This window comes from Hyalella azteca, unplaced genomic scaffold, assembly GCF_000764305.2.
Source record: "Hyalella azteca isolate HAZT.00-mixed unplaced genomic scaffold, Hazt_2.0.2 contig6661, whole genome shotgun sequence".
Taxonomy (NCBI): domain Eukaryota; kingdom Metazoa; phylum Arthropoda; class Malacostraca; order Amphipoda; family Hyalellidae; genus Hyalella; species Hyalella azteca.
In genome coordinates, this window is record NW_025936815.1 from 308,872 (window position 1) to 328,131 (window position 19,260).

The window sequence follows — 19,260 nt, forward strand, 5'->3', positions numbered from 1 at the left end:
AAATTGGTATTAAATGCATGAGAGAGTTGTAAATCGTACAAATTTGAATTATGAAATAATCACAGACGGTACTGAAAATGTTCAAAAAGCTACAAACAATAATTACGGTAAATATTATTGCTTTTAAGCTTATTTTGATAAACAACAAATGATCAAATACGATTTATTGTATCAAAAAAAAATAACTTCGATAGAAGTTATTTATTTTAATTCGACGATATCACGGGCAAGTTCGATGAACTCTATTCACGAACACATAAGTTTTCACGCACACAAGTTTTCAATGCATAACAATTTCCAGGCAGCGACAGGTGCCACTTGTGACCGTGACTGATGGCGTTTCCTAGACTTGTGAAGTCGGTTTTTGAGTGAATCAAATCTCGCTGGAGGTTTAATCCACTTACTGGAATTAATTTTTGGCATAAAAGTTATTGGCTAATAGCAAAGTTATTGTTTCCAATAAATAATAAATGGAGTTTTAGATCAACTGAATTTTCAATTTTATAATGTTCTTAGAATGACCAATTTTATTCACAAATAAAACATCATCATCGAGACTCTCAAAATAAATGCATAATTAAATTATAGAATTGGCAGATTTTACGACGCGATTGAACAATGCATTGAACAAAATGAGCGTTGAATAAAATTTATCAAACAAGGAAATAAAAGTTGAACTTAGTTTCAAATCTACTGTCGTCGTTTTCAAATATACCATCGTCTAATTTATGATCAAAACTAACGTCGTCGTTAAAATCTTCAAGTCGACTGGATGTAAAATATATAACTTGATATAACTAAGAAGAAGGCATTGGTGCTGAAAGCCAAAATATGTTTTCGAGTATTATTCGAAGCATTCAGCTGATGATTTTTAGCTTGTACAATAGCATGATAAAATTACCAATGATATAGGTGCATAGGCACTGTCCAGTACACCCATTAACTTTCCGTTTCCTCAAAGGTTCTTTTTATCTCCCACCAAAGAACTTTCTTCGTGCGTCAAAACTTCATCTCTCACTAGCTTCATACATTTTCATCTGATAATTACTGCCTGGGAGCGATGATTTCTTTTAATGTCTGCAAACTTTTTTCAAGCCAATTGATGCCACTGTTTGATCTGCGAAAACTAAAATGAACTTCGCCCAGGCCTGCAGTCCCAAAAAATGAAGGCACTGATCTCCTCAACAGCCCTTAAACAAGGAACATTTCGGCATTGATTTGTGCATAAATTGTTTAATCAAGAGAGCAAGGCAAAGATTTTTTTCCCGAGTATTAAGGGAGGGAAAAGTTTGTGTTATTGATACTAAGTTGATTTGAACTAGTATAGAAAATGTTTACGTGCATTCGAGATGAAACAAATGCGGTTGATTCAGTTACTGTGACGCTACTGCAGATGTTGATTTCTGGCTGCATACGTACAAATCAAATCGAAATAAATGTGAAGTGTACATTTTGAGGAAATACACCTTTGAATGTTCAACTTTTGACAGTAGATGTGGATTTTGAGTGATGAATTCGGTACATGGTAGATTATTTGACCTAAGAATTTTGCCGGCCAAAGAACTTGATAATAAACGTTTGTTGAAAATGTTCGCAACTCTGAATTATCTCAAGTGATTGATTACGATACGTAGATGGATGACTAGACGTTAGAATCCCAGAATGAAAAAAAATTGCTGTTCGCTTAAACATTTGCAAGGGGTCAATGAACACTGAATATTGTGAGAATTTATTGGTAACTACTGCAGCCGATGTACGGTTTGTGTTTTTTTTAATACATCCTTGTGTCCGAGAATATTTTGTATTCTCACTGCGATTATAATCAATCGGTTATCAGCCATGCGAATTGACAAGCACTCAGGTTATTATTCTTCCAATGTTCTCATCTCTTTGTACCCTCAACAATTCACTTCATGATAAAAAACAAGAGCAGCGTCGGAAATTTTCTGGAGCCAGATTTGAGTAATGAAGCCACCAATGAACAGCGACTGCGCTTCGCAAAATCTGAACTGATTTACTTTCATTTTTTCACTGTTATATGGCACGTATACGTCAATACTTTTGAAACAAACACATGCCCAATGAGGAAACAGTGCCCGGGAATTCTCTGAAAATATTGTCAGCAGCGATGAGGAAACAATGCCCCGAAATTTACTAAAATAATGTCAGCAGCCAAAAAGAAATGACCTTCTGGCGAGTAAGTTGCTGGAGCCATGCAAAGCTCTTTCCTAAATTGAATGTGGCAACCTTTTTCCATCCCGTCTACCGTCTTGATCACTTCGTCTCTGCGAGCTCTGCAAGTGACTTCGAATAACTACGCAAACCGACTCTTTTTAGCGCATTTTCTCATTTATGGAAAAAAGGCGCTATTGTGCTGGTCATGTCCGTCCGTCTGTCTAACCGTCTGTCCGTCCGCCCGTCCGTGACCCCGTTTTCGTCGACAAGAAAATGCGCTCTCTGTCACTCACTGCAGTGAGTACTGAGGTATATTTTTGTCTCATTAAATATATTCTTGAGAAAATCACTTGACCGGTTTTACTGATGATGAGCATTGTACGTATCATTATTGGTTGGAGAACAAACAGATTTTTTTGCACAAAGTTGCTCGGAAAACCGTACTTTTCAAAACATTTCCATGCATTACTCTAACTTCGTATCTGTACTCAAGATAGTTGGTACTTGTTATTACCATAACCTAATAATTTAATCACATCCGTGGATCAAGAGCAAATCTGCGAACAATAATTTATGATTGATTTCAGGTTATTTTCACAACATTTATTGAATAAAAATACGTTTATAGCATAATTCGTTGGAATGAAGATCATATTTATATAATACGAGTGCATGGCGAGTGATCAAATGAGCAACAATTTACGAAGAAAAACAATACGAGTCGTGAGGAAGTTAGGTTTCGTTTTTTTGCACCGAGCTTGGCGCTATCAATGTCCTACGGGATTTTTTATTAGCGTCTCGCGTAGGCAACCGTCGCTCTGTATTGTTCTCGTATCTACCCTAAAAATTTTCTGACTAAAGTGCCTGACAATAAAGGATGTATTTTGAGTACACTTTAATATCACATTGTAAATCTAATTCGGTTGCGTACTTAAAGATGTCCTCATGTTTTTCTGAAGCCTATAATAACGTAGTGTAATTTGAGTCAATAATGCCTGATGCTATTGATCATAAACTGGGGAAAAATATCAGTGAGCTTACAATTTAACGATATATTTCTCAAATAGCTGCCATGGAAGTGAATTTTTCAGACTAGTGTATGAAGAGAAATTGAAATGTATGAAGGTCGTGTAGTAGCTGATTGCTTTTTTAACTTAATGTCATCTGTTGATTCAACATTAACTTTTGTTACGACGTGTATTTTTTAGAAGAAATCAACTAAACTCAGATATGAGAAGTATTTATCGAGACATAAATTACCCTCCATTTTCATTGTGAGTAATTTTTCGTGAAAATGTATATGTTTCATCGCCAAAAAATGTAATGAATATCAGGGAAAAATCAAAGGAGCGTCAACTAATTGAATCAAAATAAAGTTATTCCAAATGAACTCATCAAAAATTCATGGCACAAAAATACAAATTTGTTAGTGGATACACTTTTGTCAATAAATCCTAATGCAGAAGCTCGTCATGATTTCCTGCTTCAGGTTTCTATCTAAAGTTTCACAATTATGTTTATCTGGAATAGGTTCTTGATTTATGCAATTAGTTGCTGATTTGAACATTGAACAAAATATATTATTAAAGACGCAGCTTCAGCCGTTTTCTGAGGCATATCACTGATATCTCTCTTAGCTACGTCGTTGGGACATTTCAATTTATTGATTAATTTTACTTAGGTCTAATTTTCGACTATTCATATAGATTGCTATTATAAATAATTAAGCTCATCCCAAGCCAGTACAACAGAAATTGCACTTCCTCTTTGATGGCAACATATATCGTGTGTTTGGCCATTGCTCTGCAATTAAGTCAGACAATACAAATGCGATGAGATTAAAGTGTCAGGAATTGAGGGTTTCATTCATTGTCGCCATTTATACCGACTTGATCGCAATCCCTCAGCTATTTAAACCATTACCAAACTACAGTAATTGTCTCCAAGCATGACAGCCCGTGAGGCCTTCTCATGCTTCAGTTTTTACGGTGCGATTCATTTCTCATTTTTTTACATGAATGCCATTTTCCATATGATGAATAATTCGTCTCTATACACAGGAAAATTTAGTACAAGCCTAATTTCAAGGATGGTTTCAGTTTCAAATTTAAATAATATGTCTTTCACTCGAAGAAGTAGAAATTCAATCAGGAGAGATTTGAATGCAACGCGTGAAATTTTATCATTTGACATAGACTATGACCTTTTCATAACAATTTGCTCAAAAAATAACTATTTTAAATGCGAGGTTAACTTTTAAGAAGACTGAATTTGCGCTGGCATTAAACGGTACCTGTATTAGCGATGCCAGCTACACTGTACGAGTGCTTTAGATTTTATGATAGATAGGTCATAAAAATACATGAATTTCAATCAATGAAACCAAAATTTCAATTAAAGACGCTAGTTGCAGTTATTAAGCCTCAAGTTTGGTTATTTAGATTAATTAAAATCAATGAAATTATTAGAGCGTTCATATAAACTTTATTCTTATTAAATCATATAATAGCTGATAAGCATCCCAAAATTCTGCTCCCAATATTAATGATTATCGCTTCAAGCCAACTCATGTTTTATATTTATATATAATATCTGCGCTGCATTGTAAAAGAGTTCCTTATTCATAAGCATTCAGTTCTCCCTAATAACTGCAATACCGCCTTCAGCTGCCGACACAAATTTTGACTCCCAGTAAAAACTGCAGTTCAACAAACCAAGTGTCGAACTCCACTTTCGGACTGTTCCTTTAGGAAAGTTTGTTTGCATGACCATAGAGATAAGTTAGAGATAGAGATAAGTAAGTTGCATGTTGTTGCATTATTATAATTTCCGATACAATTTATCAATGAAATTAGAAACATTATTGAAGAAGAATGCGTAAATTGCATGTTGCTGCATTATTATAATTTCCAATACAATTTATCAATGAAATTAGAAACATTATTGAAGAAGATTGCGTTTCTTTAGATTTTTAGCGGGTTAGGCCAATGAAAATTATATGAATTTCTCAAATAATCTACGGAATTAAATGCCAGTGTTTAAGTACCTTTTTGTACAAAATAATAGGAATAAGCTATCGGAATAAATAAACTCAAATAGAGCTGTTTTTGTACTAAGTAAAGGACTAAGATAAGTTGTTCCAAGTTTATTCATCCACTGTGAAATTAAATGTTATCGATTTAATTTAATAAGCTTAATCTAATAAGTTTAATTCGTAGTCTTCTTGTCTGTTTAGATGATTGAAGATCTTAGTGAAGAATTCTTTCACTGAGGAATAAACGTCTGCCATAATTCACCATAATTTTATAAACTACATAATCCTTATATATTGTCAAGAGATCAAATTATCATTTAAACCTGGTCACAGTTCACATTTTAGAGTTTATTTTTTGCTGATAGATTTTCTTTGTTATTCTTACTTGTGTGGCATGTCCGAAAAGAAGGCATTTCTTATCGAGGTGAAATCCATTGGAGACGCCGTATTTTTAAATCAGTGGCACAATATCTACGCGACCTTCCCTCCTTGTTAGCGTCTGGCACAGAAATATTCCTCGAGATAAAAATCGAAGCCTAAGACCGACTTTAATCCAATAAAATCGAATGATGTGCGGCGTAGCAGGACTGTACATCGGAGTAGGTAAGAATAGGGAATAAAAGAGCAACAGATATTAACATACAAACACGAAACTAGAGAAGTCCAAATTTGTTGGAGAGTAACTGGATTACATATGAACTTAAACGATATAAATTTCCACGTTGGATGATAACGAAAAGGTGACAATTTAGCAACTTTACTGCAATGAGGTTCAAAGTAATATTGATATTTCCATTTTTTTTGCTATCTCATCTCTTTTAAGAATATCTTACAGTTGAACTGAGAATTTGATGTGAAAACACCATAACTCAGATCGATAAGTCATGAAGATTTTTGATTGTTGCATCACTTCTGAGGAACATGGCATAGCAAATTTTTTAATATCCACGCAAATTTCTTACGCCAGAGCCCTCAAGTCGACCTTACCCTGAGTCTTGAGAGTAAAAGTTAATTTGACTATGTCAACCCCAATTTTATGTCAACCCCAATTTGTCAATTTAAACTGGGATTGACCTTAGTCAGCGGTGCCGTATTAAAGTCTACTGTCGCATCCTACAGGATATTAGAGAGTTTTTTGTGTACGCGGGGACATCCTGTTATACCTTGAACATTTTACAGAAACTGTGATTGCCTTCAATTATTTTCAGTGAGGTATGAATTTATTTTGGAACTTACTGGTTGATGGAATATTGTATCAAGTAATTATCCCAGTTTCAGAAACCACTATATCATTCAAATCTGATGCAAGTAAGCAATATCAAGTATATTGAAGGAAAATATCAATTTGCAAAAATCACACAAGATAGATTATCTGCGTTCTTATCGCGTAATTAACGAGCTCGTTTAACGGGTTTCTGCGATCGATAATTTCCGTCGCATGAGATAAGGAAAATTTTTATGTTGCTTGCTCGATTAAAGGAGATCGTAAAGTCGCTCGCCGTGATAGCGGTTAGTAAGATAGGCTGCTAAGCTGACACTATAGATTGAAGATCTAAGCAGATTGATTAAAGATCCTGAGTAGATTTGAAGCGTTCTGTCAATATTTTCGAATATGTAAATAATGTCTGTCAAATATATGAAACAAGATAGCAGCGTTACCTGGTATAACGGATCAACGCAGTTTTACAATGTATTCGGCTACTTAAACGTCTTACTTCATTGGAGCGTTGTTAGCGGGAAGATGAATAAATTAAGCTCTTGAATTGAGATTTTTGTAAGTTTATAATTGCCTAATGCGCTCAACTACCAAAGATTTTCCAGGTCAAACAATATTTTTCATGTACATTTATTTCCAATCGTCGTCTTTGAGACGATGCTGAACATTGAGAATATGACGATGGATATTCTTCGCATGAAAGGATGCATATATTTCTGAGAACAGGATATCCAGAGCTTCATTGCAAGCTACGCTCCCTGAAATGAATTTTCTTCAATGAAAATAGGAATGACTTTAACTCTCTCAATATCAAGTCGCAACAGCAATGGCAGATACAAAGCTGTTGCATTCAATTTTCTTTAGTTACTAAAGATGTCACTGTCGTTTCTGCGTTTCATGTTTCGGTACAACAGTTAACAGCGCAATATACTAAATTTCACCAAGCAGAGTTTTTATTAACTTAGTAATACAACTAAAAGAAGCAGTAAAAGACCGTCAAAATTGAATAAATATTTTAAAAGCTGTCAAAAACGGATGAAAATATTTTAAAATAAATTTTAGGTATGCATAAAATAGTCAAACGCATTCAATTAAGACGCATGGAACAGCAATTCAAATTTGCCAATAAAATATGTTTATCTTCTATTCTAGTAAAATAAACTTCTCGCGTTGAAGTTACGCCACATTTCACCTTTATATGTCCAACGGAGTTACCTGACCAATCTTGTGAACAATTGGGCGTCCATTAATCAGGCTAGGCTATCCTACGTACCAGTGAAGTACAGGTTTACATGTGCTCGTGAGTGACCAAAAATCCATTTATCGAAGCGTGAAGTGAATGAAAAAGACGTACAATGAAGGCACCATGACAAGAAACATTGTTCAGCCGCCAGCCAAGCACCCGAAAGAAGCAATCGAGACCTGCAGAAAGTTGTACTTCCGGAGCTCGTTGGACATTGCTTTCAATTAAGGTGAAGTGAATAACCTATAACAAGGCAAAACAAATTAAATTCATTGAAAATTTTATTAAGTAAGGCTTATATATTACTAATAATCTGCTTCGAATTTTTTTAACAAAATTTGCTGGAATCCTTTTCTATATATTATTAAGCGCATGTGAATTTTCTGCTCGAAATCTAAATTAATTAAAGCAAGGAGCTTAGAGTCCCTGATATTACTGTAGAAATTTCTACAGTAATTTAGGTAAAAAAATTAAGGCCGAGACCTTAACAAAACATCGAATAAACTGCAGAAGCATTCTTTTTAATTGAGCAAAACACGTAAATTTTATGGCTTTTTAGTTCTAAATATGACGCTATTAACTGTAATTCTGGTGGTCTCTTGTTATTCCTGATTCTTTTTGTTGTAAAAATAAATTTTCCTATTCATATCGACCAATATATAGATTTTATAAAATGTAAAATAGCGATGTCCTACTATTAAGCCTTCAACACCCTTTAAATAAAAAAATAAAGCAAATATTTTCATGACTACCATCTAATTTCTTCGGAATATTTCGCGTTAAAAAACTGTGAAAAAAATCTTTATTGCTTTTTCAGCTTTTTAGCATCGTGCGGCATCTAATCTACAAAATCTATTTGCAAATTCAGTTTTTATATATTTAATGTACCAATGGGATAGCAGAGAGTCATAACAATTAAATTTGAACCTAAAGTATACATGCACAATTTATTGTGAATGAATTTTTAATATATCATTATCATTTGCTAAATCTGCCTTTTGATCTACCAACGTCACCTGAAGAATTGTTCGACTCCTTGGAAATTATAATGCAATCTCTTGTCATCAATAGTATGCATATAAGCATAATATATAATAAATAAAACTAATTCTTTGGTCTTTAACAAAACTTGCTTAAGAGAAGAAATTCTGCCAGCCTACACTACCACAATATATTGTGTATCTTTTTAGTCTAAATAAATACTATTCATAAAGAAAAATATATGAATTGAGGCATAATCATTTTTTTCTGCTCCTAAATATGATATTTTTCCCGTGTATGTTCTTGATTAAAAGCTGCATCTTCTTCTCAAAGCAACGTTTAAACAATAAATTTGGTCTCGCAAAAATGCTGCGCGAACAATATTGGTAACCAATATTGGTCAAGCTCAAGTGAACTGTGAAGGCAGGCTCTCTGTAAAAATTCATTCAGTAGAAGAGCCAGATCATTAGATTGCATCTCAAAGAACGCATTTTTTTCTTTTTCAGTGCTACTAAATACAATTAATCTAAGTTATGTTTTAAATGGGAAGCTTATTAAAGAGGGTGTTGCTGTTGTTGCTGCAATCACTTGATTTCTATGTTTTGATCGTTGGTTCAAATTCACTTCAAGATTTTGGAAATGAAGTTCCAAAAGTTCCAAAGTTCAGTAACAGTAAAATTTGAGCTCCAGCTAATGTATTGAAATTGCTGTACTTTTTATACCAAAGATTCCATCGATCTCTGAGCAAAAAACTTCGCGTGAGACAATCTATTAAACATATTTTTAGTTGATGTTTACATACTTCATTTGATTCATTTACAAATTTTTAATCTAAATGTCCAACCTAATCAATTTCAGATCTAAATCGCATATCTTACAAACTAAGCAATCGTCCGTTCAAAAATTTTTATTCTTGTGAACTTGAGGTTAATTTTCCTCCTCGAAACCAAGAACTCAGCTACGCACACTTATAGCTGGACATGGCACAGACAAATTCGTGTAATTTGCCTCTTTGGCTGATCTCTCATCAATTTTCGTCAAGCATCACCAAGAATTTTTACGACCAATTGCGAGTGGATTTCCCACTGTCAAGGGAAATAAGGAACTAGAATAATGTGGCTTCGTCATGCCAATAAAGTTGTTTTTTTGACGGGAATTAGATGATCTTTTTAGCGCATTTTCTCATTTATGGAAAAAAGGCACTCTTGTGCTCGCCATGTCCGTCCGTGCGTCCGTCCGTCCGTCCATGACTTCACGTTTTCGTCGACGGGAAAATGCGCTCTCTGTCACTCACTGCAGTGAGTACTGAGTTATATTTTTTTCGTCAAGCCCCGCTGCAGAGCCAGCAGAGCAGAGCGGTTACATGGCCAAAAGATTTACGCGTGAGTTTTCAACCCAAATACACAAGCCTGGAGAAATTTTTGGTTGTGCGTGCATAGCAGAGAAGAAATCATTCAGTTTTATCGTCGTTTTATACCCTTTTTCTATCCTATTCCGCACATTTTAGTTATCTGCAAAAACATAAGAACTTAATCAAATTTACATTTCGAATGACCGAAAACATCTCTAAGACATTCACATCCCTTTCCAATTACCTCTTTCTAAATTATGTCACATTGTTAGACATGATGAATGGTTACAAAGCACCTTGCTCATGAATTTCAGTTTAAAATTTTCAACTAAGTCAAGTTTAAATTTCTTCTCCGTTAGCAATGATAATATCAAAGGATATTTATTCCATCAATCTACCCCTCAAGCAGTTTAAATTAAAGAGGAAGTCATGGACAAATATGTTTGTTATTTTTTATAGTTTTTTACTGTCAATCATAAGGCGTATAAAATGTGGAGTAGCTGACAGAGACCAGTAGTCATGAAACAATTATAAGTTATTATAATACTTCCGTCCCCATTCTTGGAGCCATCAACTTGGAGCTTGACAACAAATAAGAATATCTTTCAGCTGGAAACGTGGATGCGGAAACACTAAGTTGAGGACTTGGAGAACTGGACTTGAAGCGGATGTCTCGGAGTTTGAAATTTTTGACAGTGGACTCGAGGACGTCGAGGAATTGCAGGAGAAGACTTGGAGGAGAAGACTTGGAGGAGAAGACTTGGAGGAGAAGACTTGGAGGAGAAGACTTGGAGGAGAAGACTTGGAGAGTGCCAGTTTTGGGGAGAAGGGTGGTGGGTAATAAGTAGCGAATCAAGGTTACCATTACCTTCTTCCCCTCTCCCCATTACCGGCCAGTCGCCAGTTACCCAACTAACAGGATCACCATCACCAAGTTAATTTTGTGACTAGTGAATGTTACCATTACTTGTACTCTTCTTTGTAAATGAAGGTAGCAAATTAGTATTAATTAAATAAATCGTTGTAATACACGTTGTTGTTACTCTTGAAGTGTTACTTCGAGTTTTGTACTGAATAGTGCGGTATAAATTGTGGTATAAATGTTGCTCCAATACATTATTGGTAATTATAATAAGAATAAATTTTCATCCAGTGAAACTTTTCTGGTTATTTGGGCGTTGCCGCGAGTGTTGACGAGAGCTAATAATTTTACTGTGTTCAGGTTTTGCAAAGGAAATTTTGTGATGATGTCAACGAATGGCAAGTCAATATTTCTCTAGAACAAGCTCATTCAAATTCCTTATTTACCAATTTATATCTGGCTCGCTATGATTCCTTGTACAGCCGCAGACAATTTTCCTTTCATATGCAAAACCAAAGTAATCTTTGATTCATGACATCGTTGCCTCTCTTGTCTCGGTCACTTGCCATCCGGTCTTTCACGCTTTCCCTCATTTTTCAGAGAACAAATTTTTCAACGAAATATATTATTCATTAACGATATATTTAAAAAGGTAAAATATTGAATCCGAGAAAATTTATTCTAATCTTTGCGCATAGCATAGTAAGTTTTAATACTTATTAAACCTAACACTTATATTTAAAAATTAATTTCTTCAATAATATTTGCTGTTCACATTTGTGGCAAGACTGCAAATTCTTCTCTGTTTGAAGTTGAAATGTTGTCCTGTTCACGGAGCAATAAATTTTTTTCTATTTTAGCGGAAATACGAGTCAATTCCTATCCTATCTCCGAATACAACCTAACTTCTGATGCGCAAATACTCTAAATTTCAATAAATCAAAATATTTCGTTATAAATATTAACGATGCGACGATCTAGTGCCCATTATAGCATATTAAGTTGCTAATATGAGTGGCTAATGAGTAGCGTATAATATGTAGCGAATATTATGTAGCGGATGATATCTACCGGATAATATATAGCGGATAACATGTAGTTGATAATATGTAGCGGATAATATGTAGCGGATAATATGTAGCGAATAATATGTAACGGATAATATGTAGTGGATAATATGCACTGGATAATATATAGTAATAGAGACACACGGCTATTGTACGTGACCCACACGTGATACTCGATCAAAGTTGGGTAACCACGTAGACTTCTGCACTTGATCCAACTCTCCAATCACACCCAGCAGTCGACCAGGCAATAAGCGGTCACATGAAGCAGCCTAACGAGACGGCATTCAATGCGGGTCTCATTGAAGAGAATCCGGCGTTTGATTGGTGACTCCTTCACCAAACTTGGTATTAGAGCTTCTTCAAGGCAACCTGACACGAGTTCGCACTTCATGTTAGAGGCCTCACCGTCGAGTTACTTCACGTTGTACACTTTTCCAATATGCATCGTCCTGATTAGCATCATACGATGTCCGTTACAAAACGTTCACAGCAAGGTTGATGATACACAATTCCCGTAACACGATACTCATTTCGCAATATTTCATTTCGATACACATTAATTTAAATATTATACCTAGTGCACAATACACGAAACAAAATAGACATACATGATACATAACATACAATAACACGTAGCGTTTCTGAACTTAAATTTAACTAACTTTACATTGCATTAATTGCATATCATTACTTCATTTTTCTTCAATTGACATTACTTTTCGGCGCACCTTCCACCATTTTGCGTTGCATATTAAACTTCTTTCCAGTTTTCCACAGCAACAGCTTTAATTGGTTTCCTAATGCCGACAGCGGCAACAAACCTTGAGAAGGATGGAACATGCGTTAAACCACAAACTACTCGAAAAAAACTCAGTACTCACTGCAGTGAGTGACAGAGAGTGCACTTTCTCGTCGACGAAACCGTGAAGTCACGGACGGACAGACGGACGGACGGACATGGCGAGCACAATAGTGCATTTTTTCCATAAATGAGAAAATTTGCTAAAATAACAAAGCTATTGTAAATAATTTACATTGGTTTCGTTCCCGCACATGCCATGACAAGATTTTTGATCTGGAAGAGACACAGTCAATGCCTTGTTCAAGAATTCTGCATTCAATTAACGACAATTTCGAGGGGACATTTCTTCATCTTACTCATTTACTCATTGATATCTTCAAATGTGTCCTTTCTTCTTTTCTCAGTTTTGATATTCATTTTTATTATTATTCTTACCATTTCGATACCTTAAAGTTTTTCATCTCCTGCTGTGTAAACCGATATCATATTTGGAGTATGCTCTGCGAATCCCTGACACCAAAATTTGTGGTCGTTTGGCCTGACGATAAAAACATGGGCATCTTGTTCGTTCGAAAGTCAGTGCAATATGGCAAAGTTTCAAGAAGGCTTACCCCAAACGAGTTGTAATTCCGTTTTACGTCTTCCGCTTAATAAAATACCAAGTTTAACTAAATTAGAACTTGGAACAATTGTGGGACGCAAGATTGTCCGTATGGTTCATGTAACGTTACATCTGGGAGGCATTCTAGTAACCGATGAATAGCGCAGAAAATTAAAAATAAATACTGATGTGCGTATTGTACAGTATGTTCAGTTGACATTCATATGAGTAAGATGTTTAGGAAGCGATGATCCTTAAGTATTATGGCAGTTCATTCATCAATTTTGTTATGTATATGGGACTCGAGTACTATGATAGTTTTTACTGACATAATAATCGCGATGTAAAATTTTTAGTCAGATTCGCTATAATGTCTTCGCTAAAAAGTACCAAATGAGTGTTCATGAAAGCTCATAATAAATATCCTGAATTTAATTTATCAGTTATTTATAGTTATTGAAAATAACTATTTACAGTTATTGACTTATTTACAGTTATTGAAATAAATCGAACTTTTGTTCTATTATATTATATATCAAGAAATTCAGAAGGTCATCCTCTTACCCTATTCTAATAAATTTCAATAATAGTCTAAATAGAAGATAGAGAGTGTAATCTGTACGAAGTCAGTCATTAAAATTATTTTGAAAATATTCTAGTCCCTATTCATCTCATATCAACCTGACTATAATTGACCATTGGAAGAGTCAATGTCACACTTTTCGATGCCAGCATTTTGGGCTACAATAAAAATTAATAAATAAAAATATATACCTGACTATTTAGTATATATCTCATTCGTAAATATTCTGCACATCAGACATTACATCAAAACAGGATAATTGCATACCCGGTTATAAAGAAATAAACTTCATTGTCTCGTCTCTGTAAGAAAATAATATTTCCACGTTGTTCTAACTTATATAGTTGAATTATTTATTCGGCTACAAATTTATCAAGTGGCCATTACAAGCGAGCGCAAGACATTCAGCTGTCAGGTAGACAGACGAAGAGGCAGACTGAATGACTGATGCACAATAAGTGACTTCCTAAGTGACAGACGGCAGAACCTCTTAAAGCAGCACATTGGTCTTGTGCACTGCATGAGTGAAGCTTGGAGAATCCTCAGTCTGTAGGTGTGTCTAATTTGTCTGCATATAAATTAGTCTTCAAGTGCTGTAATCTTTCTCTCTGCTCTTTATCGCCGGATTGATTCTCATGGCTAAGTTTGAATTAAATATCAGAATACGAATTTTAGCGGTCTTCTGTTTACAACAATAATTTTTTTTATTATTCATACAATAATGGAAGCTGAATAAGGTGTTTTCATTTTTTTGCATTGGCACTTCTTAGAGGCTCTACGGATTTTTCTTAGCATTTAAATATCAAAATGAATTTGAAAACAATTTTGTGAGTAATGTTTCCTTGATTTCATTTCGATTCGATTCCTCATGAATGACATTTAATTATCGACTGGAAGTTTAGCCCAAAACGCTGGCATAAAAAGTGTGGCACTGAGTTTTCCTATGTGGTTATTTGCGGAGCCTAAAATATATTTTAGTAGCGCGTGTTTGGCTCTATCTCGACTCAGCTGCTAAGTTTTCCGTTCAAAGTTCTAATTGTGAACTAAGCTGCCATCAAAGAAGGTGATACTCAACGATTGTAGAATTCATACCCTGCCAGTGCATACTGTCAGTGCAAACGCTGCCATGCAGTGCATACTGCCAGTGCACATACCGCACTAGTGCATACCCTACCAGTGCATACCATGCCAGTACATACCCGGTCAGTACATACCCTGCATGTAGCTGCCGGCATACTTACTGACTGCCACAAAACACAATTGAAGTAAGAACTTAATCATTTTCTGTTTTCTTTTCCTACTTTGGAAGCTTCTTTTCTTTGTTCTTTGTTCACTTTCAACGCAATTAGAAGTTCTTCCCTACTTTTTTAGTTCAAATTTCATCTTGATAGAAAAGGAAATTTCTAATGCTAGGGAAATGCCGTGAATGGAACCAGTTGCGCCGCTGAACGAAATAGATTTATTAATAATCATTAATTCCAATTCAGGATAACCAGCAAGTGTCATGGATAACATTACAGATCTCATTAACGTGTAGTGGATTTTGTATGATCAGTTGACACGTGTTTGGTTGACATTGGAGATACCAAGAGATTCAATCGATCTTGTGATGGCCAATTGACAAGTGGAGATTAACGGTGGCCTGTCAAAGTTCTCTCTCCTATTCGTCTTCATTGAATAAGAGGCAGCAAAATTTTGCCTTGAAGTACACTTCGTTTGTCTTCCAAAGCTCCCCATTCCACAAGCCACATTTTTTTCTACGAGATGAACCTGATTCTTATTCTATTTTTCTATTCTGGAGTGTGAATGCTACTCTACGTGAAATTTCGCGGAGGATGCAATTTCATTTAAAAACATCCGAATAGGCATATATTTTATGTTTTTTTAATTTTCATATGCAATTATACTTGTGCTAGAACGGCATGAGTGTATCGGTTTGAGCTTGTAGTCTATTTCTTTGGACCGCTAATGTTTCTTTATTTTGATAAATAATTACAACATTTTTGGCGGAAGTGTTGAAAAAATGCATATTTTTTATCTCTACTTCCACATGATGGCTATTAACAAAATTATTTTTCAAGCTCTGATTTTTTCCCTGCATGGAAACTTTTCACATTAGAATTAAAAAAAATATGTAAGTATAACATTGACAACTAGCCTAGGGCATAATTACGCCTTAACGTGGACTGAAATTGTGTTTTTAAAATTTTATGACGAGATGGCTGCTATGAGACGACGGACTGCGGTCATTCTATTCCACATGTGACCGGCGGCAACAAAAGTGGCCACTGTCGACGACTCTTTGACAGGTCGACCTTCAGACTCAAGGAAGCTTATCTGGTTTCCATGACAACACTCAGAAATGCCTCCAGTTTTCATAAAACATAAAATCTACAATTTTGTTGCGAATACTTTTTACACTTGTTCATTCCAATCTTGGAGGCACCTTGGGTCTTCACCAAGTGTCAAAACTTGCCGGCAAAACAAAGATCAAATCCAACTTCAGATCAAAATCTCTACGAGGTTCAACTACATCTCAGAGCTGCCTTTGGTCGGAGCATGCGATGAAAAAGGACAAATGTTTATTAATATACCTAGATAATAATATTTTGAATAAAGATTAGTTAAGAGTAGAGGAATAAATTATTGAACCGAATACGCGGGGATTGAATAATAATAATTAAAGGGCATGGTAGATAATAAGGAAAATCTTTTAAGCAGAAATCGAGGTGCCAGACGCGTGGACTACAAAGTCTACTGTGTCACTAACACATCAAACAGCGATGTTATTGTACGCGAGCAAACAATGATAAACAAGTTCTCTGTTTACCACCTGTTAAAAAGTTAGAGACGCACATCTGAAAATACTGCATCTCTGCTACCGGCAGAAGAGGCATATTTTTATCACACTAACAATAGGTACCTCGTATAAATGGCGTCATCCATGCAGGAGCCAAGATAAAATAGATTATTTTAGAGGTAAATGCCACTGAGAATATATTTTTAAAGAAAAAGAGAAAAAAATTGTCATATCTCTCAAGTCAAGCAAAATATGATCCTGCATTAAAATTTGTGAAAACAAAAAATTTGATGAAAGATAATCCCTTGTATCTCAAAGCCATGACACACAATTTCTCGAACTGTAGGTAACTCACAGTGACCTCCTCTAAAGATTCTAGAATTATGCTAAATATCCAGTTATTCAGTTGTGAACAGTATCTCAATAGAAAATGGCCTATTTAAATAGTGGAAACCTACTAGAAAATTTAAATTTTTACAGCTAACCAATTATCGAAAAACAAACGAAAATTTATATATTAGCCAGTCTATTTGAATCACTGGGATATATGCCTAAACTTTTTAAAAAGGCATAAAAGTAAGTCAGTTTTACAGAGGACTTCTCTTGATGATTGGAAGTGTTTTGACCATAACGTGATGTTGTGTATAAGAAAATAAATCACATTCTTATGACTGCTGAGAATAGAAAGATTCGTTTTTTATTTACATATAAGATTCTGCTAATTTAGTAATGATAATTGATCAATCAGCTCCAAAATGGAAGTTACATCTAAATGGTGTCTAAATATAACAAAATTTAAAAAGGCTGCATTATGGTAAATAGTGTAACATTTTAACATCAATGTTTTATTAACTTATTTAAGCCACAAATGAACTTCTAACGGGATGTGAATTTGCAGTCTGAATCATCAAATATGCAAAACCAACTTTTAACTTGACATGAATTTGTAATTCAAATTATTAAAGATATGAAATAAAATTGTTACGTTATTTCGATTTTAAATTTAGGTAGCACATTCAAAGCAGGCGAAATAATAAGTAGCGCGTTTTAACATTACCGAACAGTAGCATCATTGCGTTACATCTCACTTGCAAGCCCATTCATCTTCCTATATAAGAATTTAGGGCAAGAAAATCCAGATACTGGACCTAACGATGTGGACCTAAGATCGAGTACCAGATATCTGACGGCATGGACCAACATGCTTACGTCCTGCTTACGACATGATTATTTGGATTGCTGCAAGACATAAAAAAGTCAATTGTACACTTAAAAATATGAGGAAAGTGAGTCGAGGATAAGGTCCTGAAACTGCGAATGGATTTTTAAGTAAAGAAGTGTAAGTCATGTCATGTAATTGAAAATATTTGATTTGTATTTATCGTTTAGGTTTTTAATCACCACTGACGTGACCTCGCGTAGGAATCCGTAATACTTGAAAAACATGTCGTTACAAAAATACTGTTATAGATAAATAAGATACCGCCCATTCAGCTGCCATATTTCTCGTGAGTGCAAAATTGCAAAATACCATATTGCTGAAATTAATGCATTGAAAAAAAAACAACGAAGATTTTTTTAAGTCAACCTGGTCAAAGCGCATTTTCCCAGTGAGAATTTACAGACGCGGCAGCTTCTGATTTGGATTACCAGAAGCTGGGGCGACTCTAAATTTTGTTACCCTGTGAAAATTTACAGACGAGTCAGCTTCTGATTTGGAGTACCAGAAGCTGGGGCGACTCTAAATTTTGTTAGGGTTGAAATTAAAAGCGGCGCATTTGTCTAATTCGACGAATGAACTTCATCCACACACATAAACGCCATTTTTAAGGACTACATACGTACGTACTACATGTACAGTGTACGCAGTCCAGCTGACCGCTATAGAGCTAAAGTAAAATTTGCCACACACAAATGTTTTTGGCACAAAAAAATTTGATCGAGTAGAGCTTAGCCTCCGAACTCGAATTTCAAAAAAATTTGGACCACTTTCTCATTAAAAATTTGTTTACGGAGATAAATACAGCAAATATATACCTCAATAACAGTTTTGTCATTGTCTCTACAGTTTTGTAATCATCTTCACATGCCTGACGCTGAGCGTGCTATCTACACTGGAGAACACCGATGAGTCAGCGCTGAGATTTCCACTGGACAACGCCACTGGGGTCTACGTTGACGATGACATGCCAGCGTCAGATGAGACGTACGATACCATCCTTTTCTACATCGAAGTTGTCGTACTCATCTGGTTCACCATTGAATTCCTTTTGAGGTGAATACAATCCGCCTTAATTGCCACTTTGAGTGGAAAAATATAAGGGATGTTAATAAAAATGTAAGGTTTTATTGCTGAAAGAGTTGTCTCCAACCGATGCTCAATATTTGCTAGACGGGGCGTTCAAATTTTCATTATGTATTCATGTTACATTAGATTTAATTCAATTAGAAAAATCATGGAATGCACGAAACCGAACGAAATGTAATATTCCGGATGGTGGTGTGAAATCAACGGTTTCAGCTGCTGAATCATGTTTTTGTT

The 19,260-nt window shown here is 35.1% G+C and overlaps 1 protein-coding gene across 1 annotated transcript in view; it reads left to right on the forward strand.

Moving 5' to 3' along the window:
- The window catches only part of LOC108679306, an 82,440-nt gene that overhangs the window by 909 nt on the left and 62,271 nt on the right, over positions 1 to 19,260 (forward strand). The window contains exon 2 of the mRNA XM_047880946.1: positions 18,787 to 18,993. Within this exon, the coding sequence (XP_047736902.1) occupies positions 18,787 to 18,993 (207 nt within the window). The remainder of the gene's footprint in view (positions 1 to 18,786; positions 18,994 to 19,260) is intronic.